This window comes from Pan paniscus, chromosome 2 (genome assembly GCF_029289425.2).
Source record: "Pan paniscus chromosome 2, NHGRI_mPanPan1-v2.0_pri, whole genome shotgun sequence".
Lineage (NCBI taxonomy): Eukaryota > Metazoa > Chordata > Mammalia > Primates > Hominidae > Pan > Pan paniscus.
In genome coordinates this window covers 126,273,021-126,294,758 of record NC_085926.1, presented here as the reverse complement: position 1 = coordinate 126,294,758, position 21,738 = coordinate 126,273,021, and the positions used below count along the sequence as shown (strand labels likewise).

The following is a 21,738-nucleotide window of genomic DNA, read 5'->3' as shown; positions in this document are numbered from 1 at the left end:
AGCCTCACAGCCCATTGTCTGAGGGCCTGTTATTTATGGGAGCATAACAATATCCACAACCTCAGGGCTCATGGTGTCCCGTCCCTTTGGCACCAGGATGCGTTTTCACTTTTGCTCTATGCTGAGTTTCCAGAAGCCTCCCAGCTAAGTGGAACCATGGGTGATGTCCACTTCCATTGGGAACTTCAGGGTCTGGTGGGCCAGGCATCTAGCTCCTCTGAGCCTCACAGTGCCTTTGGGAGAAACAGGGCGATGGCCTCCTCTTGAAGGCTGCAGCAGGAGGAAGAGACGGCACATTAAGGACCTGGTGCCAACACAGAGACCACACATTGTGGCCCAACTGAGAATGGGAAGATTTCATGTAAAAATACAGATATCCAGGCTTTCTTGAAAAATTGGAAGTGGTAATGCCAGCAATACGGGCATGGAGCTCAGCGGGCCCAGCCCCTTGGGTTTTCAGGCCTGGACTCCGGCACGTGTCAGGCTCATGCGGTGCAGGCAGATGAGGGAAGGGGCTGGTAGCCCACTCCCAATGCCTGCAACATGCTGGGCATCCTTGCACACTGGTTTACTCCTCACAGTCCTTCAAGACAGGATTGTTACCCCCATTTTATCAGATGAAAACCGAGGGCTCCAAAGGCAGTGAGCTGACCCAGGCCCTTCAGAAGGATTAGCAACAGTGAGAAAGCTTCCGGGAAAGTGGCCCTGACCAGCAAGGCTCAGCTGAGCTACCACATCCAGGGAGTGATTTTAACATGCACAGTTGTCATTGTTGTTTATTGTTTTTTAAAACTCCTCTTTCTTAAAACACAGAAAACTTCATTTCTTGTTTGTGTTGTGGACTGTACTTCTTTTTTTGCTTTTGTTTTTGTTTTTGTTTTTTTTTGGAGATGGAGTCTCGCTCTGTCACCCAGGCTGGAGTGCAGTGGCGTAATCTCCTGGCTCACTGTAACCTCCATCTCCCAGGTTCAAGCAATTCTCCTGCCTCGGCCTCCCGAGTAGCTGGGACTACAGGTGTGTAACCACTATGCCCAGCTAATTTTTAAATTTTTATTAGAGATGGGGTTTTGCCACATTGGCCAGTCTGGTCTCCAACTCCTGACCTCAGGTGATCCGCTTGCCTCAGCCTCCCCAGGCGTAGGGGTTACAGGTGTGAGCCACTGCACCCAGCCTGTGGACTGTACTTCTGTGCCAAATGCAACCACCATCTGCTGTAACTGGCTGTAGCTGGAGACAGGACACACTCCAGCTGACCTTGTGCAAGGGGCTACACCCAGGATCTAGGCTGTGGCAGCACCATCCTGGCCCAGCCCAAGGGCATCAGGCCATGTGGCTGGCCCCATGGAATTCCTGAGGCACGGCTCTCCCAGTGGGTGGTGGGAGGAAGAACCATTAGGCAAGTGATCGCAGGAGGCAGCTTTTCAGCAGAGCCCTAGCCTGAGCTGGAGTCAGCACGCGTCACCAGTGCAGAACTGCTTGGCATTCCAGATGAAATGGGTGACAGGAAAAGGGAGTCTTATTGTAGAGCTGGTTTCTTTGGAGGCCTGATGGAGCCAGTGATATGGCCAGGCAGGCAGTGGGGCCACAGCACCAACTGTGGTGCTTCACTCATCTCTGGGTCTGGTTTCAAGGCTGTCTCTCTCCCTGTAAGGTGGGAAGGGGACATAAGTCCATAATCGGCAGCCTAAGTAGGGGTGCAGCAATGTTGCAGTCTCATGGCATCCCTGAGGTAGGCCTTGTGGAAACAGGATGTGGCTCTTGCTTACAGGCACAGGAGTCCACATAGCAGGTGACTGGTTCGATGCGGAGGTGATACTCAGGGCCAGCAGGAATAGCCTGAGCAGCACCACTGTGGCACCCTCACCTCCAGGGGCACTGAGACTCCAATTTGTCCTCAGACCCCAGTGCAATGCCACTTCCGAAGGAAGCCTTCCCAAGCCCAGACTCGGTTGGGGTCCTACTGTAAGATCTCACGGCATTGTGCACCTTCTGTGCACAGCATGCATGTGGCTGCCAATACACAAATGCTCAGGAGAAAGTCTGCCAGTGCCAGCATCCTAACTGTTACAGGCTGAACTGTGTCCCTTCAAATTCATATACTGGAATCCTAACCCCCAGACTTTAGAATGGGACTGTATTTGGAGGCAGGGCCTTTAAAGGTGTAATTAAGATGAAATGAGGTCTTTAGGTTGAGTTCTAAACCAAACTGACTAATGTCCTTCAAAATAGAGGTTGGGACACAGACACGCACAGAGGGACAGCCATGTGAGGACACAGGGAGAAGGCAGCCGTCTGCAAGCCAAGAGAGAGGCTGCAGGAGAAACCCACCCTGCAGACACCTTGATCTTGGACTTCCAGGCTCCAGAACTGACAGGAAATGAATGCCTATTGTTTAAGCCACCGTGTCTGTGGTATTCTGTTATGATAGCCCGAGTTGACTAGTACACCAACCCAACAGCCCCATGAGCTCAGGGGTCATGTGGGCTGTGGTTCACTATGGTCTTTCTAGAACCCAACACAAGGATGACACATAACAGGGGCTCAAAAGCACACTGTTGAACAGAGGAGTGATTAGCTGTGAATTCCCGGGGTGCAGGGACTGTGTCTTGTTTGAGCCATGTGCCCAGAACCCAACACTATGTCTGATACCAGAAAAATACTTTCCACACACAAGAGTCGGTGCTTGGTAAAGAAGAGCTAGCTAAAGTCAGAATGACTGTGTGAGGCCAGAGCCCTCCTGTCTCTGACCTTGAAAATCAGGACCCCAGCTCCTGCTCCTCCTCCTCCTCCTCTGTGCCCTCAGGCTGACTGCCAGGGCACTGGGGTTGGTCTGATTTCCTCCTCTGCAGAACTGGGGTGATGACAGCCTGGCTTCCCTGGGCTGCTGGCAGGATTGAGTGGTCAGACTACACAAGGGCGTGCTGCCTGGCACAGGGCATGGGCAGCAGCTGATTGTACTGCTGACATTGTCTCAGCCTCAGGCCCTGCCTGCTACCCTCCGGATGGCTGTAGGCCCTCATGCTACAAGTCACCCAGGCCAATTCCATTCCTTCTGGTCGCCAGCCCATATGGACCAATGCCCCTGGCCATTTCTTAGAACCATAGTTTCTATTCTTAGAGTTACTTGTCTGGGACCTCACCAACACACTGGTCCCCCAAAACCACTGAAGGGGTGTGTCCCCAACTCCTGCAGGCCTGGCCCAGTCCATACTAAATGACCCATATTTCTAGCAAATAGAGCTTCTGGGACTTAGGCCCTGACAAATCTGCCACCTTGTGAACCTGGGTCTGAGAGCCCCTGACAATCTGTTGCCTGGTCAGCAGAGAGGTGCATCAGCTTCTGGGCTGAGCTGAAGCACTTGCTGCTCTGCCCTGTACTGGTCCCGGGAGAGACATTGGCCATCCAACGGCTGAGGCAAAGCAGGGCATCTGGGGGATGCCTCTACGATTTGGCTTCTGTTTTCAATCAGGAGGGAAAGGTATAATCCTTGTTTTTGACCATGCAAAGTGCTTTCCAGGGTCAATAAATTGGAGAGGTCCTTGTGGCACAGCCAATCCCTGCTTGAAAGGTGGCTGGTTAATCTCCTGTGAAGCAGCCTGGCATGAATGCAGCACCGGGGCTCCTACAGGCATCATTTCCCAGTGCTCTGTGGTAGGGACAGGGCATGGGTGGGAGGATAAAGTGAGGCCCTCAGTGGACATGTGAGCTACCCCACCAAGAGGAAGGGCTGGCAGGTGAGGGGTGGGTGCACACAGCACACAATTCCAGCCACCACTTAGGGAGCCCCTGCCATAAGTGGATACTATAGGCAGTCCTCTCCAGGGATTCTATGATTAAATTTTCAGCCTTCCTGGAAATCAGAATGACTAGCTCTGGGTTAGCACTGAAGAAGCTGAAGCACAGACTGGAAAGTGGCTGGTCCCAATCAGAAGGGAGCCTGGGATGTCCCAGGAGACCCTCCAGGTAACTGGCCCAGCGGCCCCTGCAACCTTGGCCTCGTCTGACCCGTCCCTCTCCTAAACCAGAGAGTGGTTCACAGGAGAGTTGTCCCACTGGGTGTTGGCCCAGGGCTCTCCATCCACTCAGGGAGCCCCCTCCCCACCCAGGCCTTGTTTCACCTCTGACCCCCTCCAGCACCTAGACAGGTCTGTACACGGAGGGCCCAATAAATTGTGATGAGGGACAGAGGAGGATGGGATGGGATACCATGCTGAGCCCTGAGACACCTGATTCAGCACAGGGGCCACGGGCTACCAGCTGGAACCCCAGAGTCCTGGGAGAAGGCTGCAGGGCTAAGGGAGCAGAGCCAGCTGGCAGGGCTGGCACTGCCCTCAGCAGCAGGTATGCTGTGCCCACTTACTCCTGCTGGCCCCTCTGCTCGATCTCCCTGGGGCAGACAGAGAACTCTGGCCCATTCACTTACTAGCAGTGTAGATGTGAGCAAAGGGCCTGTTTCCTCACCTGTGGGTTGGGGCCACGCTGCCATGCAGGCTGTGGAGGGCTAGACTAAATGGCAGCTCCGGGACAGGGTTTGGGAGGTGCTCTTGGCCTTCCCAGTCCCTGCTTCCTGCCAGTGCATCCCCACAGCAGTGCTGCAGGGCCTGGGGGTCAGGTGCACTCCACAGAGGAGTGGCTTGAGCACTGGCAGAGTCAGCAGTAGATGAATGAGGCTGGAAGAGGCCCTGGAGGGGCAGTCTGAGAATTCACATGCCCACTGTGTAGGCGAAGGAACTAGAGCTCAGGGCAGGTATGAGGGCCAGGTTCCCGACTCCCCATCCCATGGTCTTTCCACTGTCCTGGCCTTTTCCTGACCCTGGCCATGAGGCTGGACCGACCACTGGCCACAGGGTTCTAGCGAACATCACACATCTGATTCTAGCTCTCTACGCAGCCTTCTGCTCCCCGCTCGCCCTTCTGCTCAGAAGGCTACTCCTCCAGGAAGCTTGCTCTGGCCCTCCTCTCAGGATGGCCACTTTCCCCCATTCCCAGCCACACGTCCCAGTGGCCACTTGCCATGCTGACTGTGAATGGCTGCTCATGTCTCTGCCTGTCCCACAGGGAAAGCACCTTGGGACAGGACTCTGAGAAGGATCTCAGTATCCCCCGCCCGAGCTCTAAGCCTCAACTAGGTTTGCCGAGCTAAATGGACTGGCAAACCCTGTATTGATTAATTTATTTACATTTTTGTAGGGATGGGGTCTCGCTTTGCTGCCCAGGCTGGTCTTAAACTCCTGGCTTCAAGCAATTCTCTTGCCTTGGCCTCCCAGAGTGCTGAGATTACAGGGGTGAGCCACTGTGCCTGGCCCCCTTGTTTTAAAGATCAGGAAACTCGAGCCCTCCCCCAAGCTCTGTTCCTAGGCAGCAGCTTCTGAGGGAGTCTGATGAGGTTGGTGTCTGCCCGCATTGCTGAGGTTCTGGGGAAGCCTGTAGCACACAAAGCACCAGGCTGTTTGGCCTCCACTGTGAGGCTGCAGAAAACAGAGCTGAGAGTGGCCCTCGTGGGCCTGGGTACATTCATTTGTTCATTCCAGTCCAGTCTATTCCACCAAACTCCTTCATTTATTCATTCATGCAAGCAACACTTCCTATTCCATTTTAATCCATCCTCTTCTGCATGGCACACTGATGGGCATAATTCAGAGTCACAGCCCCTGCAGCCCTGGGGGTGGGCACAGGGGCAGCATTGGGTGCAGGACGGCCCAGGAGCCCTCCTCAGGACCCTCTTCAGAGGTGAGCAGCAGTGGCTTTCCTGACTCCCTCTTCCCAGGGGCCACATGGTAGTCATTTCAGGCCCTCTGTCCAAGGGCCCACTGAGCTGAATGACCAACCCTTCCCTTCTCCCGCATACCCTGAGGAAGGGAGATACACTTCAGTGCCTCACCCCCAGCCCTGCCTGTAAGGCATCATGGTGTGGGGAGTCTCGAGCAGAGTGGTTGAGAGTGAGGTGCTCTGGGTTCGAATCTCAGGTGTGGATGTTTGCTACCTTTGCCCAAGTGTCTGCTTTGTTCTGGCTTTCTTGCGCTGAGTGCCCACCTCTGTGGCACACCTCCCTGGGCACAGACTATCCTAGCCCTGGCATGCAGCAGAGCGGTTTGAAATGGTCTGCTTGTGCAGTGAAACGAGGTGCTTGTTGCAATGGGAACACCAGCAACTGCACTGCCCATCCTGCCAGCCCCAGTCTCCTCAGCTGTACAGCGGGCAGCCCAACTGCTATACATCATAGCTCACATTTTGGGGGCTGTTTCTCCTCCTCCTGAGTGCTGGCTCTCCCTGATAATCAGTAAATAGAAGCTCCTTCTGGGGTCTTAACTGTAAGTATGGTTCTACAAATTTTTTTTCTTTTTCTCATCTGGAGTACATTAATTTGTGATTAGTAATAATCAAAAGGTTATTAAAGATCACCAAAATAAAATCTCTATTTTAGGGTTTGAATGAGAATTCTGGCTACTCACAAGACCAAGTGCCTGAGATATGAGTACCCTTTTGAGCTCCCGGCACATGAGCAGCACCCGCTGCTAGGATGAGGCCGCGGCTGTGGCCTTGAGTGGGCTATGTTCTCAATCACGGCTCTCTGGCTAGTATGAGGTAAGCACTTGCAGCTCTGTTCCATGGTCAGTTGTTACCTGGTGAGAATCAGTGACACATGGGCATGCGAGTGGTAATAGGGGCCTGGGGCTTTCCAGTAACAAGGCTTTAAGCTCCGCGTGCCCCTCAATGCTAAAGCAGACACACACAGGAACTGTCCCAAATCAGCTGGTTCAGGAGCACCCTGTGGGAGAGGGGCCACCTATCATGAATTTGGGCCATTCAAAAAGCTTGCCACATCTTGGCAGGTACACAAAACAACAGCCCTGGGAGATTTTAGATTTACAGAGCATTGTTTCAGGAGATAAGCTCACGGGCACATGTGTGCCCTTTTCTGTCCTAGAGTAAATGCCCAGTGACTCAGAGCTGTCATTAGGAACAAGTCTATTCAGCTTCTCACATGATTCTTCTCTAGTTGGGAGTCATCAAGGTGTTCTTTTCTCCCTGCAAAGTGGGAACAGGAGGGGCTGCGGAAGCTGTTGTCCCACCCGCCATCCAGCCTGCCTCTGTGAGTGAGTGCTGATGCCTGGCACACTGAGGCAGAGGGGAGGGTGGCAGCGGTGGGACAGACGGCTTGCCAAGATGAGCTTTGGGAGCGCAGCCTCCCAGGTGCAGTGCTTCTCCAAGCACCACATGGGCCTCCCAGCTCCAGATTCTTTGAAGACATGACTGCTCTCTAGGGGCATCAACAGAGCTGATGGAGAGGGGTGAGGTGACACAGAGAGACCGTGGGCAAAGCCCTCAGGCTCTCTGCTACCCGGCTCCCACCTGTGAGATGGAGATAACAAGACCCACTCCACCCTACAACCCTTGGGAATTACAAGTGATGCTATGACTTGGACAGGAACCTCCTCCATGTCCAGCTCCTTCCTCCAACTACTCTCTCACCACCAGCAGAACTCCCCAGTAGGTTCCTACTGGCAGCTTGTCAGGCCTCCTATCCTCCCATGAAGTACAATTCTGCAAATGGCAAGGTCTTTGAAGGGAGATGTTTTGTAAATACGGGGCTTTCCAACCTTGAGATCCCCCAAGACTCTCTGGGAAGGCTCCTTGGATATCAGGAAGGATGGGGCCGTCCCCCAGCCCTCTGATTTCCCATAGCACATTCTGGGAGTCAACAGCCCTAGCATCAGGACCCTTGTCTCTGAGGCAAGAGTCTGTGGCTCCTTAAAACATACTGTTTGCATATTACGGTTCAGCTTCACCTCGTGAACCTGAGGGCCAAGTGTCCTTTCTAAAATTCAAACAGGAGTTACGAGTTGCTAGGGGTCAAACCAGGCCAAAGGCATGCTTTGTTTAGCACAGACAGTTGTAGTTTTTAATCAGGAGATATTACATAAAAATAAAATTAGATAAAATGAGACCCCAGGCCTACGTTCCCATATAGTGAAGAGTTGGCAGGACCCACACAGCAGCTCTCCAGGTCACCATAGTCCCCACCACTCCCTATCACCTGCCACCTGGCCTCTTCAACACCTGCTTGGCCTTCCTGGCATCTGACCTTGCAACCCAAGGTGAAAGGCTGATGGGAGGAAACCCAGGGGACTCTTCATTCTGCCTTTCCCAGCCCGGATGCCCTGTAGAGCCGGCAGCGAGGCCCATGAAGTGCATCTGAACCCAGCCCTGTCCACGAGCTGCAGGCTGGGAGCCTTACCTCTCATGGCACCAAAACCCAGGCTTCCCCACCCTGCATGTCCAGGCTGCAGCTAGCAATGCACTCTCTCTCCCTTCACCTGGCACTGGATGGCTCAGGCTTCCTGAAGATTCTTTCACAATTAAGGCACTTCAAAAAGGTTAAAAGGGAGGAATCAGCAGGGAGTGGGGGTGGGAGGGATGGAAGGTGGTGGGTGGGATGGAGGAATCTGACCAGTGATATTTAATAAAAAGCTTAAAAGCCACAAACAGGAAGCAGGCAGACTAAAAAGTCAACATTGACCAGATGAAGGAATGTGAACTCTAGTGGACTGAGGCAGTGTCCCTATACCCCTCCTCCCTCCACTCCCACCCCAGCACCCCGAGAGGCTCCCTCCACTCCTACCCCAGCACCCTGAGAGGCTCCCTCCACTCCCGCCCCAGCACCCCGAGAGGCTCCCTTCACTGCCACCCCAGCACCCCAAACAAGACTCCTCTTGGTTCTTGCCTGCCCTGGGAATACCCCAGCTCTGAGTTTGCCTTGGGCTACAGGAAGGGAGCTCAGGGGAGGTCAGCGTGATCCTAGCAGTTCCCAAAGGAGAAGACCATAAGCTCTTCCCTCTGCCTGGTCCAGCAGGGCCCCAGAGCTGTTTAGGGGAAGGATCAGTGCTCCTCAGTATGGCCCCCGACCCAGCTGGAAGAATCCCGGGATCCTTCCCTCCCAGAAAGCTCACAATAGCCCAGGCAGGCATAGGCACGAGGCCCTCGGGGACTGAGGTCTGGACGCTGACCTGTCTGGCTCATGCCCCCTGCATGCTCCCTGGAGTCCAGAGAGGGGCCCTGTGGGCTCCAGTCTCTGAGGACAACCCACAGCCAAACTGAAGCGATGCACAAAGACTCCTGTTTGGCTGAGGTGAGGACTCAGAGCCACTATGGAGAAGTGGGGAGGACAGGACAGAATTTTAGAGCTTCACCGCTGGAGGCCTCCCATGGCTGGGGTGCCTCTGCCTCCCTTGCCCCAGCCCCACCTTGACAGAGGCCTTAGGGGCTGCTAACAGGGAACAAAGTGCCCTGGAGAAGCAATGCCTCTGTGACCATTGCCTTTGCTCATGAGAAGGCAGATGCTATCTCTGGGCAGTGGAAGGACTTTGAAAGGAAGGGGTTCCCTGGCAAGGCTGTCAGGAGAGGGAAGGGTGCTCATGCCACCTGTGAGCACGGAGGCAGCTGGGGTCTCTGTTTTCCAGCTGGAGCCAGGGCACCACCTTCTCTTTAGGAGATTTGACACAAGAAGCCATAAACCAACCTTGGTTGTTCCCCTGATCCAAACCTCCCCACAGCTTTCCATCCTCACAGGATCAACCTCGAGTCCTGGAGTTATGTAGAGGACAGTAACATGTCAATATAAAATCAGGAGTGGGTAAAGGTGTTCCCTGTAAAATCTTCAACTTTGCTGTATGTTTGAAAATTTTCATAATTTTTACTGTATTATGAAATACAACAGAATTGTACTGGATTGGTTGTATCTGGTACAATTGTACAGGAGATAAAGGACAGTGGGGAGCTGGGGGTAGTGGCATACAACTGAGTCCCAGCTATTCAGGAGGCTGAAGCAGGAGGATGGTTTGAGCCTGGGAGGTCAAGGCTTTAGTGAGCCTTGATTGCATCACCACATTCTATTCCACAGACAGGGTAAGACCCTTTCTCTAAAAAAAAGATAGTGGCTCATGACCCATTCGTACGAACACAGGCTTTAGTCCTTCCCACGGTCCCCAGTGCACAGTATGAACCCTGGCCTATGTCCTGCACACCTCTCTGCTCAGCACACTTTTGCCAAACAACTGACCTGCAAATGCACTTGAAGCTCACTGTCACCTCAGGACCTTTACATTCACTTCCCCCTCGCTGTGGCATGCTCTCCCTGACTACCCATGTGGCTTCTTCCCTCCCTCTGTCCTTCCCTGATCACCCTATCCAAAGCAGCATGCTCAGCAATTCCATCTCGTCCCTGCTTTATCTTTCTACGTGGTGCCTACTGCCATCTGACAGGGATTTCTTTAGTATGTTTATTGTTTGTACCTTCCTACAACTGTAAGCTCCATATCTCCAGCACCAAGCACAATGCTTGCAACACAGAAGAACATGATGCAGTGTAGGCTGAATAAATGCACAAGTGATTGAAGGATGAGTTCACTGACAAAATCCAAGGGCTCTCCAGCAGCAAACACACACCCTCTGACCCAGCCCACGGAGAGGCCCCAGCACAAACTCAGCAGGTGGTGCTGAGCCTGGGGGTCTGTGCTGGGCAAAGGAGGGTGACAACTCACATCCCTGGAAACCTTACCACATGCCAGGACAGTATGCCAGGCCCCCAGCGGTCTCCCTCACCTGCTCTTCTCCAAACTGCCTGTAAGCTCAATCTTATTCCCGCCTCCACAGAGAAACCAAGGTGCGGGCCCAAGGCCCCCTCAGATGGTAAATGGTGCAGTGGGAACTCAGACTCCAATCTTGACCCTGCTCAGACCAGATCTTCACTCCACATCCAGGCTCTTCCCAGAACCCATACTGGCTTCCCAGCCAGAGGCCATGCTGCCATGCAGGCCAAGTCACCCCGTGTCTCGGCAAAGGCAGGATTAGGAACCTAAGCCAAGGAGCACCACCTTGGCATCACCTCTGCCATCTCTCTGTGCCCTGCACGGTGTCCCTAAACCGGGAGGAAGTGGCTGCACTTACCTGGGATGTGGATCTTGAACTTGCCGCTCTGGCCGAAGGCACTGTCGATGATGCCCAGTTCCCCAGTGGACAGGTGCACCTTGAGCCCCACGAAGAGCTGGATGTTGGTTTCCTTTTTGAACAGGGAGCGGCCGATCACACTGTAGTCATCCATCGCCTGTCCCCACACACCCAGCCACAGAGAGAGGGCATTAGTGGTGCACACTGAAAGAGCTGTGACGGTGTGCCTAGCCCCAGCTCTCCTGGGCCCTAGGCATGGCTGGCTGCTGCCCGCTCTAGGAACCCTGTGGGTAGCCTGGTGATGAGCCCACCTAACAGATAACAAAATGCATGGGAGCAGGGCAGAAACCTGAGACTGGCAACTGCCACTATAACAACGGGCCCTTCAAAACAGGCATGCTGTGAGCACTTTCCACAGATAGCACCTCAGTCCCCACAGCAGCTCTGTGGCGCCACTTTACAGATGAGGAAATGGAGGCACGGCAGAGTTCTGTCATCTATCCAAGGTCACAGAGCACAGGGGATAGAAGTAGCTTTGAATTCAAGCCCCTGTTGCAGCCCCCCCCCAACCCCTGGGGGGCCACAATGACCCAGCCTGTCCCCAGGGCACCTGCCCAGAGCACTCTCCTTGAAGCTGTCACAGTCACCCGGGCCGCTCCTGAGCCTGCATCCAAGGCCTTCTAGAACTGGCCTCCTCACTCTGGTTTCCCCTCCCACAGGAGCCCGAGAGCCTGGCCTTTGTCTCCCACCCGCTGCACACACCCCTATGTACAGTGGCCCAAGGCTTTACTCTTGCTCACTCTAGCTGTGCCTGGAAGCCTGTCTTGGCCTGGCCCACTTTTCCTCCACTGCCCTACCTCCCTACCTCCATGACACCCTCCCTCAGTCCAGGCAGAATTGCTCGTTTCCCTGGCCCCTGTTGGCCATGGCCAGGTCTTTGCAGAGCTCATACCTCCTGCTGGCCATGTTGGCCACTGCTGTCTCTTTGTGGGTGCCCAGGCTGAGAGGAGGGACACACATGTCTGTGAAAAAGTCAGCTTGGTGCAGCCCTGATTTCACCATGAGCTATGTTCATCCTGAACCTTCTCCCTAGAGGCTTGATCAGTGACTGGAAGTGTCACTCCCTCCCTTCTGAGTCTCTGGCAGCTCCAGCCCAGGTACTGCTTTTGGGATGGCAGCATGGCCAGGTGGCCTTGCCTGCCCCACCCAGCTCCTCACCCCACCCCTGCTCTGTAGATCCTGCCTCCAGTAGCAAACTTGGGCCCCATGATAAGAAGTGCCCACCAGTCTGGCAGCTGTTATGGAAATGAGCAATGCACACACCATCTGGACCATCAATTTCACTTCTAGGAATGCATCCCGCTGATGTGCTTGCTGGAGAAGATGTCAGGAGAGGATGGGAGATCCACCCAAGGTCACTCACTGCAGCAGCAAAAGCTGACAATGACTTAGAAGTCCAGCCTGAGTTCAAGAAGTGGAGCACAGCCTCTAGAGATGATGATGTGACCACAGAGGAGAGTAGGCAGTGTGTATGGACAGATACAAAAACCAGAGTATTGTGTTTCACGTTAAAAAGAAGAGTGCGAGGCAAAGGGCATGTTGCAGGCTGTGTATGGATGGGGGCAGGGCAGGGGTGGATATACAGAAGGAATCAGGAGAAACTGATGCCTCCAGGAAAGGGAGCAGGGTGCCTGGGGACTTTTCACCATACACCTTTTCTATCTTTGGCTACTAAAATACATGAATGCATCACCTGTTTACAAATAAGTTAATAGAATTTAAAAATGTAAAAACAAACCAAGAAGTGCATTTCTTCTACCCACACACCAGGCGGACCTCCCATCCTCTCCTGACATCTTCTCCAAAGACAGAACATTTTCCTTTGATGGCTTCTGGTCCAGCAAGGGTGACAATTGCAGCCCTCTGTCCCCACCCAGGCAGCTTTCATCAGTTCTCATGCATTATGGTCACCCCAGAGAGCTACTACTCGGGCCTCTGCATAGCTAGGCCCTGGGGTTACATCTGACTGAGAAATAAGACCTGTCCTCCAGCATTGCAGTGGCTAAGAAACAAAAAAGGCACAGTCCCTGGACTAAGAGCTTACAACTTTCTCAGAGAAACAGCTTGTAAGAGGCCCCACCAAGACCAAAGGGATAATACAGGCAGGTATCCTTAGCAGAGCAGAAAGTTCTCAACAAGCTGATATTAATATTCTTGTTTTATTCCTATAAGAGCCTACCATGAAACAGGCCTGTAGCTGTGAACAATCACATGTACTACAGGAAAATAACAGAATTCTCCCTCCACCTCACAGCCCACAGCCTTTGCACTTCTCAGCGACAGATCCTATGAGCTCCCCATCTCTATGCAGCCCCTGGTGCCCAGCAGGGCCTGGCCCAGAGCAGGCTCAAATCAAGGCCTGGTGCCTACAGCGTTCCCTGTGGCCCATGGCTCCCTCTTCCTGTACTCCAGCCCCTACTCCTCTCCAATCTTCATCCTGCCCTGTCTCTCTTCAGAGCACAGATTGCCACCTGACGTTATGCCTTTGACCTTATCTGTTTACTTGTTTATTGCTTCCAACCAGGCACAAGCTCCAGGCAGAAACATGTTCCTCTCCTCCATAGCTACATTCCCTGCACATAAAACAGGCGCTTACTATCTATTCCTTGAATGTGTGAGTAAATGTTGCAAGAATACATGGTTGTAGTTGTTGGTACATTTGCAAGGCTCACTCATGCCTGTAGGCTTTTTTTTTTTTTTTTACAGCTTCATTCAGCTATAACCGATACACAATAACATGAACATATTAAAAGTAAGTAATTGGATAAGTCTAAATATGTGTATACATATACATGCCTGTGAAACCATCACCATGATAAAGCTAATGAACATATCTATCACCCCCAGGGTCCTCATGCCCCTCTGTTATGCCTCCCTCCCCGCCTGTGTGGTGCTCCTGTAATGCTAGTCCCAGCTTGTGCACCGGGGACTCTACCCCCACCCAAGGCCCACCTTGGACATTTCCTCCTTCAGACAGCTTCCCCGACATTGCAGGCACCTCCTCTCCCCTTGGCCCCCAGGACTGAGGCCAAGATCCCTCTGTTCTGAGAGCCTGGCCACTATGTCTTATCCCTGACAGCTGACCTATCTGTCTCCCTCCTCGGACTGGGAGTTCTGCGAGGAAAGGGTTCTGTGCACCTCCTGTGGCCCTGACCCACTACAGGCCTGGTGAACGGGCGCTCACTGAGTGTGAGGAGGCCAACTGCACTAGTCCCACACATGGCATCAAGGGGAAGACGCCGGGAGGTAGAAATACATTACTCAAGTGGATATGTCCTTGGGAGACACGATTCATCTGAGTGAGCCAACAGCCCAGCCCGGGCTAGTTTCCTCCTATCTACCTGGGAGAACACACTGACAGATCAATTCACGTCCCCAGTGCTGGTTCCCTCATGCTAAACACAGCAGGCCCATCGCTCAGCCTCCCAGTGGGCCTGGAGGCCTGGCTCCAGGGTAATCAGAGCCTGGGATGGCAGGCATGCTACCTATTAGCCTTCTAGAACACGTTTACTGCATCTTCTCCCCTGCCCCCTCCTTTCTTTTGGTTATAAAATATTAACTTTAAAAAGCTAAATGCCACAAAGACAGCAGAGGATCTATCTTTCCCCAAGCCAGGGTCTTGCAATGAGGGCAGACTAATTTTATTAACTTCAGGGGAACTTCAAAAAGCTCCAGGGCTTTCATGCCAGACAGAGATGACCCCAAAGTTAGTTTAAGTGCTACATAAACAAAGGACTAGAGCCAGGGGAAGCTGAGGGCTCCCAGCGTTCCTTGTTTATGTTCTCATCTGACCTAGTGGGCCAGCACACAGGCTGGTTGGCCCCGGAATCCTGCTGGTGTGTGGTGCAGCTCGGTTCACTGACCTACATTCCCACAAAATTGTTTTAAGCATCCGGGATAAGGTGAGGAGTGAGTGGGCTTTTTTTGACCTTCTGAGGAGGGCCTCTGGGGCTGGAGTGGCAGTTTAGAAAGGATTTCAAGTTCAAAGGGAGTGTCTCTGTCACTCCTGCTCTCTTGTTTTATGGCTTGGCCAGAAGACACGATAGCACTGAGTGGGTGAAGCATACTCTCCTGCGAACTTCTGTGTCTGCAGTTCCATTTGTGGGGGAGGCACCGTGAGGGCAGGAGCTGGACGTCTGCACACGTTCAGGAACCCCGTGTGGTCTCGAGAGTGCTGGCGTCTTCTGCCTGCTGGTGGCCCCACACTGTCATTTCACAGCAGCTGGGTGGATCTTTGCATTTGTGTCGGTCCCACAGAGGACACTGGCACTCTGGGCATGGCTGCCCCAGGGGAGGGGAGGCTGGAGCAGCAGAGAGAAGTCAGCAGGTAAATCCCATCTCCCTCCAACTCTCCCAATCCTTCGCGCTCTGCTCTCTCACCCCTTTCCCTGCAGCAGGTGAGCGGCAGTGTCCTCAGCCATGTCATGGGTGAGGTGTCCCCATATCATTATTTAATCTTTAGGAAAGCCCTGTCGGGAACAGGGGGCTCAGTAAAATGAAATGATTTGCTCAAAGTCACGCAGCTAGTGAGTGTGGCAATGCCCCATTCCAACTCAGACTGTCTGGATCCAGAGGCTGGTGCTTTTCCTGCTGCAGGAAGGGCTGGGCCCTGTCTGCCGGGAGGTGCCAAAGCAGCAAATGAGCCCAGACGACTTTCTCCATCCTTTGGGCTCACCAGAGCCATATCATGACTGACTGGACACAAATGGGCCTAGAAGTCCGGCCCAGGGGCACTGGGCAGCCCCATCCCTGCTAGTCCCAGTTGTGGGAAACCCCAAGTCATTGCAGAAGACAATCCCCAAGTTCAGGGACCCCAGCCCCCACCAGGTTATTTGGAAGGGAGGAGGAGAGGAGGGAAAGAGGGCAGATCCTGGCCCTCAAGATGCAGCACTTATAGTGGGGCCCAAACACTTCACCATCACAGGAAGATGTTCCAGCCCAGTCAGCCCCTGCCACACTGAGAAGGACTGCACTGCTGTTGGAGGGAGGCTAAACTTTCCCCACCTATGGTTATAGGGGCCAAGAGGAAAACTACCCTTCCCATGAATTCCAAATACTCAATTTCCAGTAAAGTCTTTACTTGGTGTCATCATAAGTTCTTAGAAACTGTTACTTTAAACAAAATAATGTACAGTAGGCCCTTAAATAATGTTGCTTCATTCAAAGTTATTTGAACATATATCAAAGTTATTTTGTTATAACATGAATGAAAAAAATAGATTGGTTTTGTTATACATTCTTTCCCTTAAACTCATGGTTTCCAAGAAGCTAGTGACAATGTTAAGTGAGGATTTACTGTACAGGTCTCCATAAATGGAAAAAAATGGGCACACTGGAGACAATAGAAGAAGAGAAAAGGCACAGCACTGTTTACATCACAGGTTAGAACCTGGACTCTAGAGCCAGACTACCTGCATTCGAATCCCAAGTCTGGGTGCCTAGGCACTCTGGCCAGAGGCCTAACCTCTGTGGGTGCAGGCATCTCTCCATCTATAATATGGGGAAACAGAGTTGCTGGAGGTTTAAATGGGTGCTGGGGAGCACTTGTAAACAGTTGTTGTTGGTCTGGCCTCTGCCTATCCCCTCCCTGGGCAGACCAGTCTCCCTCCCTTAGGACTCCCTCAGACACACCACACAGGACTACAGGGGCAGCAGATGCAGGGCCTGTGCACCCCTGCGACTCAATGGCCGCCACCTGCAGATCTGAGAAGACATCGCTGACTAATGGAAGGCCCCATCTAAGAGACTGCCGGCCTCAGAACCAGACAGAGGGTTGCACTGGGAATTGGCTACAGAGAAGCCTGTGTGCCTGTCCCTCAGCACAGCAGTGGCTTGTCTACGCCAGCCTCACCAGCTGGATGCGGGGAGGGGAGGAAGGCAGTCCTGGAAGGCAGGAGCTGGTCTGAGCACATTTTTGCATCTCCAAAACCTACACCTCCGGAAATTACTGCTGTGTGTACTGGGGGCGAGGACTCAGTGATTGTCAGCTGCATGAAACCTCATTTAATCAGAAGGAAGTCTGGCTAGAAAGAGGGAGACAGCTCCTACATTCCTACAGGATGCTGTGAGGCCTACATCTCTGGAGAACTTCAGGAAGACCAGGAGTCATGATCTGTCCTGAGTGTCAGGAGGTGAGGATGGGGGAACATGGCTTTGCTCTGTCCTGTCCATCACTAGAAGGTGTGTGCATGCATGTGTGATGGTTGGGTTCTTCACCAAATTATAGATTCTTCCAGCTAAAGGAAAGAGACCTCAGAGATCAGGCACAAGCACATCCAATGAGGAAAGACCTTCAGAGAACAGTTGGAGGGTTTTCATTTTGAAATCAATCATTGTGATGTCAAACCAAAGGCAACGCATGTGGGATCTGCTCAATAGGCCTTGCTTCTAGGGAACAGTCCTGAATCCAGGCCAGCACAGTTACAACAATGGCGCTAAGTAGGGATTCTCACTGTTTGCATGAATAATTTGCTCTATTTATTAGCCTTCAGTCACTGGAGGGACTGAGCTCCTGAGGAGCAGTCACTGTGCACATGGAAGTCCAGGCGCTTGCTTACACGCCAGGTGGGTCCCCATTGTCCCTGGCCTTTGAGCAAGGACTTGGCTGCCGGTGCACATAATTATGTCATTACACCTGTGTGTGTCTCTCTTTCAGGGCTTGGCTCCCATCATGAGGCTTGGGAATTGCCCAAGCTGTGAAGTGACCATTCTAATTCAAATTGTAGAAGTGATACGAAGGAAGGCAGGCAAACGTGCCATGAAATGGAGCCCTGTGCCGATTCCAGGTCTGTGGTGAGAACCACGTGCGCGGGACAGGAAGGGCTTGGGAGGCCTGACTTCTGACTCTGCCTCTTACAGCTCTATGACCTTGAGCGAGGGACTTCTCTGAAACTCAGTTTCCTCCTTGAAAAAGGTTGTTGTTAGGATCAGGGGTGTTGATGTTGATGATAACACCTAAGACTTGACAGAGAATGGATGACCCAGAGGAAAGAATCTCAATTAGTGGATGTCAAATTGTGGGAGAAGCAGAAGAATAAGACAGCATTTGGTGCAGGAGATCTCAGATGCACAGAAATCACAAGATCCAGTTATCTAATTTGCCCAAGAGAAGCCAGAAGAACAGAACATATACTCAACACCAACCACATGCTTGGAGCTGCCCACAGCTCTCTGCTTCTCTCCCTCTTACCCACCCCACCAGCAAAGTCTTCTCGGAGGACAGAAGCCAGCAGTCCTTGGATCCAATGAGGAATGGGAAGAACTCAGAGGCTGCCTGATCATGGATGAGTCCCTTAAAAATGAGGTGTTAACTCTTCTAGGCCACTTGAAAGCCACCAGGATTGACAAATTCTGGAAGGGGACCTAGGATGATGGTGTTGTTCCAGTATCATCAGAAAACTTTCCCCACGGACAGTGTCTCCTCCTCAATGCAGGCCATGGTCTGGTGTGGTGGGAAGAGCAGAGGCCCTGAAGTAGCCCAGGTCTCATCAACGCCTGACCAGCTCTTAAAGAAGAAACAGGTTCTGGGGGAGAGTGACTTGCCCACGGCCACATCGAGCTTGTGCCCAGCTCAGTCCATCAGTTTCCAGAACTGGCTCTTTCCAGCACATCAAGCTGTCCTGACCCTGTGTCTCTATATGGGCAAAAAAGCAATTTTCAAAGGAAGGTGAACAAGCGCTCCAGCAGCCAACCAAGACACTTAGCTATCACAGCCTGATACTGGAAGTCAGAAGAAAGGCTGAGGATTTGGGCTGGGACCAGAATACCAGGGCAGCCATTTGATCATCTCCCTGGGGAAAGAGCTTCTCAACTTCTGTTTCAGGGGAACCTCTGTTTTCTTAAGTAGCCTGGGAGCCAATGTGGCCTTCAACCCTCTGGCAGGGACCCAGGGGAGCAAGGGCCAGCAGAACAGGCTCAGTGGCCAGCTAGACCATAGCATGGCTTCCTGCAAGGGCGAGGGGCCCTGCAGCTGACCCGCTAGGGCCCACCAAGCCTGCCAGACCATCCCTGCTGAGAATGATGGGGCCCAAGCTGTGCCAGAGGCAAGTCATGAGCCAGCCTGCACCCCAGGCCAGCATGCTCCCTGGTGCCCTGGGCACATTCAACAAGCCGTCAGCAGTGGAGTGGGGCAGAGCCAGGAGCCAGGAGGCAGCGCCGCTTCAGACTTCAAAGCTGGCGAGTGCTCCTGATGGCGTCTGCATGTTTACACTTGGTTGGGCCGATGCTGCCAGCTCCTGTGGCCCAGCCCTAAGGCCTTCCCTGACCGGCGCCAGTGGGTGCCAGACCCAGGATGGCTGGCACGCCTGGCCTTATCCCACCACTGTGGAAGGGGGATGGTGTCTGCTATCACCCTAGCTGGGAACCCAGGCATCTGCATTTCCAGAGGAAAGTCCAAATAAATAGTACTGATGATACCCACTGTTTACCCAGGGCCCATTCTGTGCCAGGTGGAGTACTCAGCATGTTACATATAGCACATATACCTGCCATGTCCTGGGACCCAACTGCCAGCCAGCTAACATGCTAAGGTTGGGTATTGTCTTTGTCCTGCAGGTGGTGTGGACCTAAAAGAGATTTCTGAGTAAGAGCTGGCAGGACCCCCTTTGTTTTGCAGAAAATTACTGGGGTGGAGCTATGCATGCTGCCAGGGGCAAAGAGGGCTATGGTGAGACCCATGAGAAGGTGGTGGCTTGGGGAGGTGAGGAGGGCATCCTGGGGCGTGGTAACAGTGAGAAGTCTGCTGTGGAAGCCAGCAGGTATTGCAGAGCACTCACTGTCCTAAGCACCAGACCCTCACCTCCTCCTTCATGTTCACACAGTCCTGAAAAGTCATGATTTGTTACTAGTGGAGAAGCCTGGCTCCATAGGGTGAGTGGCTCCCAGACCATTGAGCTCTGCGGCTCCAGACGACCAGGTGCCCAGAGCCTCAGGGCGAGACTGGGATACAGAAGGGTAGGTGAGAGAGGCTGAGCCTCCCCTCTCTAGGCTGCCTGGGCCGGCCCTGCTCCAAGGATTTCTCTAGCACAGGTGACCTAGAACACCCCCCATAGCCCCCAACCTGCATTACTCCCCCTGCAGGGTGAAGGGCCTAGCTTCGATGGCTGGCCCTGCCTGCCTCTTTAAGCTCCCTGTCCCTGCCCTCCCAGATGCCCAGGGCCAGGCATTGTTTGGCCTCTATGCTTTACAGAAGCAGTCCCTGGACCTGGAATGCCCCTCCTCCACCTTCCTGTTTCCCCACACGGCCCCTAGTGTCTGTGCAGTGAACCTTCCAGTCTTACAAGATACACTTAAAAGGTCACCATTTTGTGCTTTTGCCTCACCAGCCTACTTCCTCCCACCTTGGCAGAGTTCCTTGTTTCCTCTCCTAGCCCTCTGCATATTCCTCTGATGCAGGCATGAGTCTCTGTCCTCCACTAGAAAGACCCAGTTTTCCATGAGGCTTTGGATCACTAAAGGAGGAGCAGCTGGTCTGAATCTGCATGTGGCTGAGATGCAAGTAACCTCCTGGGGACAGGACCCAGTGGTTCCAGCCTCGGCTTTTACACATCCTTCACCCCACATCATTTTTGCCAGATCTTTGCATACCCGACCTACTATTTACCTAATATATTTCTTTACATCTGCCTGGAAAGGAGACTTTATATAGTATCCTAAAGAAAAGAGTCACTAACCATAAACAGAGGAAGCTAATAGTAAAAGTACATACAATGCAAAAAAACCCCCAAAGAATAATCCTAGTTACATACTATTGCTACTAGAAGGCTCTGGAATCTTGGTCTTGTTTTCCATTTGTTAAAAAGCAGGTTAGAATGTAATAGAGGACTGTTAAAGACACCTTTGAACAAATCTAAAGCTTTCTCTGCAAAGTAATCAAAAGATTGAAAGAACACTGAAAAAGAGAAAAATTTTATTACTAAGAGATTCAACATTCTATGATAGTATGAGAAACAGCCTTAACCAAATGAGGAGCAATTTACTAGAATATGTGAAAGAATGAACATACACACACACACACACGTGCACACACACACACGCACACACACACACGCACATGCACACTTTGTATCTCTCTCTCCATATCTGCCTATATCTATATATAACTGCTTTATTTCTCATTTTAGTGGTTCATGATTTACTTTCTAAAATCTATTAGGGTTTTTTCTCTGTGGCCACAAATACAACTACAATCTAAGTTCCATGTGGGCAGAGATTTTGTCTTTTTTATTCACTGTTACTTCCCTAGCCCTTAAGACAACACACAGTAGATGTTCTACAAATATTTGTTTAATGTCTACTGCTGAATATTTAGTTTTGTAAATGTTCCAAGCCATAGAAAAAAAATGTATACTCTATTCAAGGAGTGTAAGAGTTTACATTTATCTAAAAATCAAGCTTATTGAATATATTCTGCCTCATTGTCCTTATGTCTAGTAGGCCTGATTTTAAAATATGGACTCTGAAGTGCCACCCTATCATTATAATTCCATCTTTTATCAAGCTGTCCCTAGGTTTCTACTGTTTTATTTTTATGTTTGGTGTGTACAAGTTTATAACCGAGCCTTTTATCGTTACATGATGTCCTTCTTTACCTTTGTCAGTATTTAACCCAATCTCTCAGCGTTAGCATTTAAATAGAATTTGGCCATTCACATTTAGTGTAATGACTGATACTTAATGTTGTTCCTTCTGTTATTATTATTATTAACATTGTTCTTTTTTCCTTATTTTTG

At 52.0% G+C, this 21,738-nt stretch overlaps 1 protein-coding gene across 5 annotated transcripts in view; it reads right to left on the bottom strand.

Moving 5' to 3' along the window:
* EEFSEC (eukaryotic elongation factor, selenocysteine-tRNA specific) overlaps nucleotides 1-21,738 on the bottom strand; it is a 255,691-nt gene that overhangs the window by 39,434 nt on the left and 194,519 nt on the right. For 3 of the 5 annotated variants that reach the window (XM_003829395.4, XM_008954758.4, XM_008954760.4), the window contains one exon: nucleotides 10,949-11,105. The exons of the other annotated variants lie outside the window; for them this stretch is intronic. In XM_003829395.4, coding sequence (XP_003829443.1) covers nucleotides 10,949-11,105 — 157 coding nt within the window. The remainder of the gene's footprint in view (nucleotides 1-10,948; nucleotides 11,106-21,738) is intronic. 5 annotated transcript variants of the gene reach the window in all.